General features: G+C 36.1%; 1 protein-coding gene across 3 annotated transcripts; it reads left to right on the forward strand.

Annotated features, from left to right (window-relative positions):
* The first annotated feature begins 4,476 nt into the window (after nucleotides 1-4,476).
* Nucleotides 4,477-11,161, forward strand: LOC114455728 (cell surface glycoprotein CD200 receptor 1). Of its 3 annotated transcripts, none has more exons than XM_028437109.1 (7): nucleotides 4,477-4,820; nucleotides 8,400-8,593; nucleotides 9,015-9,295; nucleotides 9,396-9,668; nucleotides 9,748-9,838; nucleotides 9,916-9,958; nucleotides 10,051-11,161. In XM_028437109.1, exons 2-7 carry the CDS (start codon nucleotides 8,565-8,567, stop codon nucleotides 10,123-10,125), a joined length of 792 nt encoding a protein of 263 aa, XP_028292910.1. In that variant the 5' UTR covers nucleotides 4,477-4,820; nucleotides 8,400-8,564; the 3' UTR covers nucleotides 10,126-11,161. The 3 variants fall into 3 exon arrangements, with proteins under 3 accessions (XP_028292910.1, XP_028292911.1, XP_028292909.1); XM_028437110.1 differs by having other exon boundaries at nucleotides 4,482-4,820; nucleotides 8,993-9,295; XM_028437108.1 differs by lacking the exon at nucleotides 8,400-8,593 and having other exon boundaries at nucleotides 4,487-4,820; nucleotides 8,993-9,295.
* Nucleotides 11,162-11,743: the final 582 nt, after the last annotated feature.

Raw genomic sequence — 11,743 nt, forward strand, 5'->3', positions numbered from 1 at the left:
TACACCTTCGCCTTGTTTTCACCAATGGTTTCGCATCACCACCTCCTCCTAATGTATCTACTGTCCCTTTAGTGCTGTTGAATGTCCTGCTATCCTGCAATACATACACACGCACACACACACACACACACACACACACACACACTCTCTCTCTCTCTCTTCCTCTTAATTTCAACGCAGTCTCACTTGCACATCTTTGCCCCCCCCCTTGTTTTTTTAATTGCACACTTTATGTATTATAAAGACTTTGTTTATTTTAAGGATTGTTTTTTCCTTAACTGCAGATAATGTAGGCAGATGTTTATTTTATTAGATGTTTTATCTCAGACTCACAAATAAATAAATAAATATATATATAAATATATGTATACCACAAATCCTGGCACAGACTCCGGGGTATGAAGTGGGTGGGTGGTTGTGCTCACATACTGTACGTGTACAATACAGTACTACAGCTTCTGTATTGCAGTGTTGGTGGTGTTACCAAAGCCAGACTATGATGTAGTAGTGATGAGCCGTCCTCTGAGGCAATAACTCTCCTTCTGCCGTCTCTCTCTGTCCTCGAGCTTGTTTCTCCTCCCAGGCCTGTGCGTTGGGAGGGGATTCAGTAGCACCTAAAGAGGACGAGTCATGTAGCCTTTCCTTATAGTCTCCTGCTTGCTGTAATTTTGCATTCTTGAGCGCGTTGCCACCCCCTACTGGAAGGTTTTATCATCACACCCCAACCTAGTCTACAGTAGTTTGATTTAAAAACAAACAAAACAGTGGTTACCAAAAAAAGAGGGAGAAAAGCAAGCATACATGCTGGGACCTTCTTTACAACTAGCGTGTATACTTGTGGAAAAATGCCAACTGGGGGTTAAGGAAAAGGACATTTTAGAAATACAGTTTGTATAACAGTACTATTACTTGAATGCCTCTTTTTGTGACTGAATTTTTCTTTATTTTTATTTTTTTTGTTCTTTTTTTTTTTTTTTGTCTTTTATTCTGTGAAGGTATGCTAAATGTGCGCCATTGTAAATATTCCCTCTGCGTGCTCCGAGAAATAGTTCCCCGGTACTGTAATTTGCATTAAATAAAGAGTAGGATAGCCTGGAAATGATCGTCATGTGTTTGTCTGCTTTTTATTTTTGTCTTTTTACTGTGTACCACCTCTAATACTTTATTTTTTGACAGGTAATTTCTGCCTGATTGAAGAAATAGTTATTCACAAGTAGAATATTCTTGAAGTTGGAAGGTCAGTGATATGTTTTTACTAAACTGAAGCCTTTCTGAGGGAACCAACCATAACGTTTGCAGTGATTTCAGCTGCAGTTGTGTTTGTCCACTCATTCTGAGTTTTCAGTGATATTGACCCAAGTGCAACCCATGAGGACTTCAGTTTTAAGGATAATTATGACTGGGTTCTTTTGATATAGGTTGTAAGACTGCCATGTATGGTCGTCATTGGCTAGAATGCCTCTTTTCTTAGAAACCTTACTTTTGAAGGCTTTTATCTCGGTCGTTGGTCCACACCAATCAGTAATTTGTGGTATACGTATGTAGATTTTTTCAAGTTCTCAGAGTTTGCTGCCCCAATAAAGCCTACACAGCAAAAAGTGATACATCTTCATTTTTTTGTCTAAGGTATTTTTTTTTCTTAGTTTTTCTCTAAAATTATTTTAATTTAAACTTGTTTTAAAACATTGTGGTAAACCAAATGTTTCTGTTCTGTTGGCAAATAATTTTGCTTGCGTTACGTAACATATTCCTAAAAAATACAACATACTGCGGCTTCATGCCTTTCATTTTATAAAAGTTGTTTTTGTACTCGCATACTTTAGCCTGTCAAATGTGTCGTATAGTTATTTTAGTTTAATTTATCCATTTGTTTTACAAGTTCAATCCCATTTCTAAATCTCAGCTTAGTGAAGCAATGTTAGCTAGAGTTTGCTCAAAATGTGTCTTGATTGCATCATTATCAGACAACACTGTAACAAAATAAACTCCCAGATCCTTTTTTCATTTCTTTGAAAAATAAAAATATAATAATCTGTCTGGATCCCCAGAGTGGAGGGAGAGGGTTCAGCATCAGCATTATTTTGGGTTAGTGTTATCTCTAGCATAAGAAGAGGAAATGCTAAATACGGAAGTGCGTCAGATATATCCACAAATGTGAAGCAAAAAGCTTCCAAATAATTTGGGTAGTTTATGGTAGCACATGCCCCCCCCCCCCCAAAAAAAAAAAAATAAAAATAAAAAATTACTCCTCAAATTGACTAGTAAACTAGTAAAACAAACACAAATAACAGAACAATGTACAAAATATATGAAATACACAAAAGCTAATTCAAAAACATACAAAATTACATTAAAAAAATCCTCAAAATGCCTCCAGTCCAAAAAACATTAAAAAAATTAACAAAACAAAGACCAAAATAATAAAATAAATGATATACAAAACAACAACATAAATGGATAAAATACATAATTTCTCCAAAAACACTCAAAACTCTTTTTTGATGCTCAGCTTGGTCATCATTCTCAATTCTAACCTGAAATGTGACAACGTGGCCCCTATGGATCAGACAGTCACATATTTGTGTTTCCATTCTTCAGCTTTATTTACCTAATGATTCATGTTCAAGCACTGAGAATGACACATACAGCTCTATAGAAATACATAGTTATATAAGGTGATATTCAAAAACCACAAATAGGTTTCACAGTGACTGCTGGATTAATGGCTCCTAAAATGTTGCACGTTATCCAACAGGCGTCTGTTCTGCTCACCATGTCCTCATCACTGACAGTAACAGGATAACAGGTTGGCTCGGACAGTCACTGCTAGTACACAATGAGCAATCATTGTACACTCTCTTCTGAATAAGTTGAATAAATGTGGCAACAATGGTGTTTATAACTTGTTTTATTCTTCTGATCAAATGTGTGCCTTGTTTTACCCGGAAACGGGGAGAATATGGAAATTAATTCTGAAATTAGAAGCCACTAAGTTGTGATTCACGTCTAAAACTAAAAAATGAAAGAAAAATTTGAATAAAAATAGGAATGTGGTTAATATTTTTTCAAGATTTTTATACTCGACAGCAGTCAAGAAAATAATGATGACACTGTAATCATTATATATATAGTATGGCAAGCATTTTAGGAAATTAAATACATATTTATTGACTCTGGGAATATATGGAATAATGAATGAAGTCTCAATATATAGATAAGAAATGTCTGAATATATATATACTGTATGTATATATATATATATATATTCTGAAATGTACTCTATATTAAACCAAGTTTAAATATCACATTTTATATCATTATTATGAAATACGTACTGTGAAGATTTAAACAAATAGAGGCAATGTTTTGAAAGATGGTGTTTGGATAAAATACAACATGAATTATTTATTTATTTATTTTAACTGGAAACATTGTTATTTGATTAATTATTTTTTCGAACCACATGTCATTCACAGTGAGTCTGTCTTATCAAAAGGAAACAGTTCATCCAGACACACACACACACACAACATGCCACACAAACATTTACCATCTGCTAATGCATGATATTCCTCTTCTTGTTTTGGGTTGGAAAAATACAGCTGACGAGAGCAACTTTACTTCTACGGCTGAAAAATGTAGCAATTTTTTTGTGGGAAGTCGAGTTCCTTTTGCCCCTCATGTGTCAGCTCACAGTCAGCTGAGCTTCTGCTTCCCTGGACGTAAACAGCAGCTAATGTTAGGACTTAACAGCAGCTGAGATGACGAAGCTGGTGGCATGTGGCGTTTCCTCATAAATGGGTCACACTAGTCACACTAGTGCTGAACACTTTCAAAGTGTGCATAGTTCATTTGTTTGAGAGTTGACGTTTATCATTAAGGATAAGACAAGAGGGTTTTTTTTTTTTATGATTTTGTCATAATGTGGAGCATCTAGAAAACCTTTTAAAATCAGGGGCCACATTTGAACAGATTTTACTCCCACTCAGTGACAGTAACAAACTTTCCACACACGTCTGTTTGTTCTGTTCCGCTAATAGTGAGCAATAAACGGTCAAAGGTTATGAACATATAATCTAGTGATGAGAGGAAAATATCAAACTAGTCTTTTTAGATGTTTTATGTTTGTTGTCGTTGTGCACTTTCTATTTGCCAGACCCTCAAAAAAAACACACACACACAGCAACAACTATCTTTTATTAATAATATATAATAAACAGACTATTAGGGCTTTTGTGGATCTTTACACTTTGATTTATGTAAGTAAGGAATTTTTATATGAGTATGGTCTGCCCCAGGTTAAAAAGTCAACTAAAGATTTTTTTTTTTTTAATTAAGAAATGTATTTTAATACAAAACCCATAACATTTGACAGTATGTGGTGTTCTTATCTGTTTTTAGTTTTTCTGCTGAGCGGCTTCTTCCTAAAGAAGGAGACATTTTTAACCAAAAATGCATAGTCAGGTATGAAAAGAAAAATATGAGTGAAAAGGGGGACGGAGAAGAAGAAGAAGGAGTGACTCCTCAGAGAGGGGTTGTCTTTGTCATAGAGGGGTTTCAGGAGTGACTTCCTTGTGTCTAAACCAAAGAGGGTAAACATCTCACTGCACGGGCACAGATCACTGCAGGGAAGATGAGTCACTTTGGTCTGATGTTATTTTAAGATCGAGATTGAATCTATACTCTGTGTTTTTACTGTTTGGGAGGCTCTGCTGTTCTTTTACCTGCAGAGAAAAAAACCCACCAACAAACGGATGTGGAAATAATGAGGATTTATTTTCTGATGGCCTTATTTTTGGAAGCGTGGAGCTTAAATCAAGGTTTGAACACTTTTATTTTATTATCAAAATTGGTTTTAGATTTTAGACAAAAACTTGATTAGTATCTATTCTTATAGCTGCCTATCGCTTGCCTGACCAGATTCCCGCTGGCTGACGATACACACCAGGGAACACCCTGTGGGTCACCAGGGTTTTTTTTTTTTTTTTTTTTTTTTTAATCTTCAGCTATAATTCACGTCGCTTGCTATACTTTCCCTTCTTGGTCAGGGGTGTTAATCTTATTTTAGTTCATGGGCCAAATACGGACCAGTTTTGACCTCAAATGGACCACAGATTATATGACAAAACTAGTCATTTATACATTAATGTGCCCTATAATTAACACTTCCACATTTACGTGATATCTAAAGTGTGTATGTTGAATAATCTGAAAAAATTTACACAATGATTTTTGCTTTATCCATCCTTTTTTACCTTCTCATACGGGCCGAATCGGATGCTCCAAAGGGCCGGATTTGGCCGCCGAGCCTTGAGTTTGACACACGTCCTCGAGGTGCTTGAACGGATGTAGTTTTTCTGTTTTAGGATTTCTGTTAAGCTGTGGTTTTCTTGCTGCTGATGGCTGCGCAAAAGGAACAAATGGGTGGGCAAGACACCAGTGCTCCAGAATAGATGTGTGGGCCACTGCCAGCATGACTTCATCTGTCAACTCGTTACACACTGAAAAGCTCACTTGTGGCCTGTGGTCGGACTCATTTTACTCGGGTTTACTGAGATTCGTCAGCAATTGTCAGGTGTGGGAAATAACCACACATTAAACCTATTGAACTGAGCGGATCATTATTTTTTCCCTCTGTCATAAATACATTATGCATGAATATTAGTAATTGCAGTAAAGGTTATGATAGGAGTTGTAGTTTCCTAAAAACCTACATTTTGAAACAGTTTTTCCTTTCTCTTCATGTCAGCTTTGTCTGAGCAGCTTCAGTTAAACTTCATAAATTGTCATAAATCCACAGAAAAACATTTTGATGCCCCAAATTTTATTTTAGTACAAATCTTCTAATGAGAATAATTGGAACATTTGGAGCCAAATTGATAAAAAAAAAAACATTGGAGTATCCCTTTATAATGCTGGCCCAGTTAATCACATGGCCCCACAGGTGCTGTACAATGTTGTGCTAATACATGTGCTTAAGACAAATAGGACATGTTTTTAAAAATAAAAAATACATTTAATCAGATATTTTTATTTGATTCACATGTGTTTTTTTTTTTAAAAAAATCTTGTTTTAGTTTATTCACGTTTCATGTTTTATTTATTTGAACAGGTGAAAAGAAAAGACAAAAAACCCAAATACTGAAAATACACAAAGTGCTCAGGCAAACATTAAAGAGACAACTTTATACCAACATTGATAATCATAACCTGTTTGAAAGGATGCTGGAGGAACTTAATAAAACGTATCATTACATTATTGCTTTACCTTTTTCCTCTTTTACCTCCTTCCTTTTTTTTAAATTTATTTAATCAGTCGGAGCATGTGTTGGAAAACAAATGAGAAGAAAAGAACAGAAAGTGTATTAAAATAAAAGGCAGATTGTTCAATGCAATAAACTCATCTTTCCATTTCTCTCTTGTATTCATTTGGATTTTGGTCCAAATGGAATTTTCTTTGGTGAAATATCGCCCCCCCCCCCTACCCCCCCCCCCCACCTTTCAACCGAATTTCTCCACCTATCACTTTTTCATTTTCCCCGTGAATAAAAAAAAAAAAAAAAATGTAATTCCGCCTTTAAATGTTAATATTTAATATGAATGATGAATGACATTTTTTTGTGATGGGGTTTTGTGGTTTGAAGTGTGTCAAACTTGCTTTTCAGAGCATCCAACCCGGCCCGTATAGGAGACCGTAAAAATAACAGAGGAATGTTTGTCCCTTCAAAGTTTCCCCATTCTTATATCACATGATGGCAGTCATATTTAAATGACAAATTGTTGAAGGAAATTCTTTCAAAATCCTCCAATTTCCCTTAAATTAAAAAAAGGAGTTTTTTTATTCCCACTGTCACTAAATGCTTGTTCATATGGATCTTGTTGGGTTCTTTCTTTCTTACTATGGACTTTATATTTTGTTGAGCTATATAAATAAAGTTGAATTGAATGAAATTACTTCACAAAATTTCCCCAATTAGATAAAAAATCATGCACAATATTAAGAAAATATTAATTGGATCATGTTTAACAAGTTGAAAGGGGACAGAGACATGGATTGGGCTGAATTTTAGTTTCTATTAAAACTGATAGAAGTGTCATATAAAACCCCTGTGTTTCTTACAGTCATATTGTTTTGTTTTTTGAATTTTTTGAATTTTTTTTAATCGTTCCAGCTAATTGCAGGCATTTATTTTTCAGATCTCCTGTAACCTTTAATATGCTGTTACCCTGGGAATAGTGGAGTGGGTTCATCAGCTTTTATGTTCATGTTCTGTTGTTTTTTCTTCTTGTTTCGTAAATGTTTTGAAAGTCAATAAAAAACTTCAATTACAAAAAAAAGAACATTTTAAGTGAATTTACATTTTAGGTCTTTAGGACCTTACATACCTCATCATATTTATACATGACAATGTGAACTAAGGCACAATAATGTTGAAAATAATATAACACTGTAAACCCGAATATGTTACCAGAACTCAAAAAAATTGAGACAATCGATTGCCTCAATTTTTTAAAGTTGATTACCTTAAAAGTCAAAATTTTCCAGAACTTTAAAAAGTAAAATGACTGGCTACTTATACTTTTTGATAAAAGTTAAATATTTGAATTAAGTTTACGACAGGACTTTATTATCCTTAGCATGTAATTACTTAATTCTATTAAATTGTGCTTTAGTTGTGTTTTTAAGTTATGTTTCCTTAAAAACAAATATGGTTCCAGTTACTCAAAAAATATTAAAATAACTCAAAAAGGAAGAATATGTTACACCAACCTTTTCTATAACTATGAATATAAATTACTTAATCTATTTAAATACTTTGAACGTTCGGGTTTTCAGTGTTATAGTTTTCCCGCCTAAAATCTGCGGCCCACTTGAGATCAAAGTGGTCTGTTTTTGACCCCCTGACTCACTAGCTCTACTGAGGAATTCGGTCGGCGTGTATTTGTCATAGTTTCTTAAAGTACTCAACATGTAATGAACATGCTTTAAAAAAAAAAAAAATTTTAAATCATTGTAAATGCCAGCCTTTGCAATTAAGTCTGAATATGCGACTTTTTTTGTTTGTTCATTGAGTTTATGGAGGCGACTGTGGTTCTGATGGGAGAACGGTCGTCGTCTAAACCAGAGGTTGTTGGTTAGTGTTATATAAATGAAGTCCATTTATTTGCTGCTGTTTGTGTCCCATTGGTATTCTTTCATCTCTGTATACACACAGAGACTACCCTTACAATCTACAATATATGTACTTGTTTGATTAAAGGTGCAGTCTGCAACTTTTATAAAAGTGACTTTTTGTCATATTTGCTAAAGCCGTCACTATGTATGGAAAGCTTTACATGAAACTAATAGTCTGTGTGAAAAAAACAGACTCATTGAGTCCCCCCTGCTGCTCCTGCAGCCTTTGGCAGATTGCCAAAATGCACCGCGACCGAACAAAAAGAACCAATCAGAACCAGGGATTGTGTTTGATGGACTGTCTGACAGCTGTTGCTCACAACCCCCGCCTCCTTCCCGGGGCTGGAGCGCCATCTTTTTTACAGTGTATGGTCTGGAGAAGTAGAAGATGGAATTAGCAACTTTTTTGCTTGAAAGGTAATTACTGCTGCTTGATTTACATTAGATTTGATTTGTAATTGTTACACTAGAACTCTGTGGTGCATGTGTTTGTTCATGTGCACGAAGCAGCCTCCGTTTGGCTGCTGTAAGTGACACTGTGTTGTTGCTGCTGCTGCTGAGGTGTGTGCACATTGAGAGAGAGAAGCGTTGCAGTAATATGCTTTTAACAGTGCATGTTCTATTACTGTGATGTTGCTGTCTGGCTAACGTTAGCTTGTTAGCTCCTCTGAGGGTGGGACTTTGGATAGTTTGGAGGCAGGGCAAGAGATCAGCGGGGAGGGAGAGGGAGAGAGGGATCTGAGAGTTGCGGACTGCACCTTTAAAGAGTATTTTTTATAAATTGAAACAATAATTTATTTTACTGTGATTTTTCAGTTCAAAGAACTTTATTTTTCAGTCCGGGGAGCTCTGCAAACCTGACATGTAGCAACAAGACATGGAAGGACATTTTATTTGTCACCTGGAAACTTCAATTGACGAACAAAGAGTGTTTGATATCGATCTCAATTGGTGAGAGTCGTGACAACTGCAGCGATGGAAAATCAATTAGGAACACATCCATGGCTCCGCTGGTGCTGAACATCCCAAACGTTTCCAGTGAAGGTGCCGGAGTTTATACCTGTAAAACCTATTACAACGGCGGGGACGAAGAATTCACGTTTATTGTGTCTGTTATAGGTAATATTGTACTCCCCTATGTTGAGTAAAACAGATACTTCTCTACTTCAGTAAATGGCCCACAATCATATTTCCCCTATTTTGTCTTTTCTCTTCTCAGTTCCTCCTAAAGTGAACGCCTGGCGAGAGCTCAGGGATGGCAAGATGGTGGCGGTTTGCGAAGCTGAAGGAGGAAATCCTGCTGCTAACATCAGCTGGAGTTTCACAGGAAACCTTTTGACATATAAGTCTGAACTTTCTGATGGGTTATTTAGAGTCGAGAGCAGTCTGGAAGTCCCTGAAGGAGTTGATCCAGAAAACATAAGCTGCGTTGTCAGTCATCCCTCCTGGCAAGAAAACAGGAAGCTGGTACCTAGACTTCAAACTGGAAAAGGTCCCAGACAAGAAGAATATGTGGATAATATTCTGATTTATTCACTGGCAATAAACTTATTTTCTTTCTCTTTCTGCAGCCTATTCACCCTGGATACTTCTCATTTTGGTGATGGTTGTTGTTTTGTTGGGGGTTTTGTTTTTTGCACAAAAGAAACTAATCATATGGCGGTAAGGAAATGGAATGGAAATGTTTATCTGAACCATTTTTTTTCACACTCTGATCTGATGTGTTTCACTTTTGCCAGACGATGCCAAAAGTCTGATAGCACCTCACTGACACCACCCCCAGTGAGTGGTTTCTCTGTAATACGTCTACATATCAAAGTTTTGTTTTCTTCTTTAAGTCTGATTTATGACAATCCATCTGTTTGTGCACTAAGAGAGAAGACGTGGAGGAAGTGGAGCCGTACGCGAGCTACGTTCAACGCGTCAACTCCATCTATGGGCGGCAGTAGCTCAGTCCGTAGAGACATGGGTTGGAAACCGGAGGGTGGCCGGTTCAAGTCCCAATGCGGACCAAAAGTACAGAAGTTGTTCTGGTAGCTGGAGAGGTACTGTCGAGGAAGGAGCCCCACTGACATGTCCACTGTTTCTGTATGTGTGTAATTTGGGCCTGTGTGTGTGAGAAGCATGTCCCTAAAAAAAATAACAATGTAATTAAAATTAATTACGTAATGTAATTAAATAAATTAACTCGTCTGCAGTTTTGTTCAAATAAAGTCACCTGAACGCACCTCGACCTTTGACAGGAAGCTGAAGACTAGAAAACAGTTACGAAACATGTGCCTGTGAACTTTTGACTGATGACTGACCAAATGCGAGAGTTTCATGAAGAACGTTGAGGAGAGAAATAAACGGTAGCTCTTTGGATCTCTGCAGCTAAATGTGAGACAGAGACATTATGATTTTTCACCTTTAAAATGCTGTGAGCTGCACTCGCACGTCTCATTTTTTATAAATATTAACAGAGGAAAAAGATGAGTCTTGAGCACAGCAAGAAAAACAACGAACTAATATGTGATCAGTGAAAAAAGCACAAGATGTATAGTTTGCATCCCTTGCATTTACTTGTATTGTATGAGTTTGTACATATGTGTTTGAGTGTTTCTACAGTAGGTATCAAGTGTGTGTAGCTGTATATATTTCTCATATTATTAATCTTATACATAATCTTGCTTTAGAGTTGACATGAATGTAGTTATATCTGGAAAACAGCGTTTTGTCACTTTTTAAGGGGAAGTACTGACTGACCATCTTGTGCATCCTGCCTTGAAGCTTCTCTCGCTGCATTTTTTCACTGAGTCATATTTAGACTGTTTTTCCATTCGGAGAATTTGCATTATCTTGTGTCATTATTGATGTAAACAGATAATGTAGCTGTGAAAAAGAAACCGAGACATGGAAACCAAACTTGGCGGAGGTCGAGTAAACAATTGAATGATGTGTATTCAAAGATTAGCATTCACTGTCAAATAAATCATATGCATCTGTTCATTTTGTGCACTAGTACCTGTACCACATTTTAAGAGTGTACATACAATTAGAAGCTTTTTTTTCTGCTGATTTGCAAAAGTTCTGCCACTTCCTCTCTCTGAATGAAGAGACAGTCTCCTCAGATACTCTGAAATGGTTTTTTTTTGCCAATTTTCTCCTTTCCCCTTCAAACCTTACACTGAAAAAAGAACAGTTGATCCAATTTTAATCATTAAGTTTGAGTTCATAACACCAAAATGAGTTAAGTTCATTGAAATTAAGTTCATACATTACACAGTGGATATAATCGACATTCTTCCTCTTTAGTTTTGTCTCCTAGAGGCTGCAGCACTGAGTAAAGGTTATAAGGTCAAACTTGATGTTCAAGGGCCCATAGCAATGACCCACAGTCGGGTTCAAACCAACAACCCTCCGGTGCAAAGTCCACTTCCGTAACTTTGGCTTAATGAAAATATATATATATATTTTTTTGTAACTTCAAAAATAAACTTAAGTTTGCTTAATAACTGAATTTACAATTTAAAATTGGCAGAAAATATCAATTTTCTTAGAGAAATTCACAAGAAACCTAACTGATGC

This window comes from Gouania willdenowi, chromosome 21 (genome assembly GCF_900634775.1).
Source record: "Gouania willdenowi chromosome 21, fGouWil2.1, whole genome shotgun sequence".
In the NCBI taxonomy this organism is placed as follows: Eukaryota; Metazoa; Chordata; class Actinopteri; order Blenniiformes; family Gobiesocidae; genus Gouania; species Gouania willdenowi.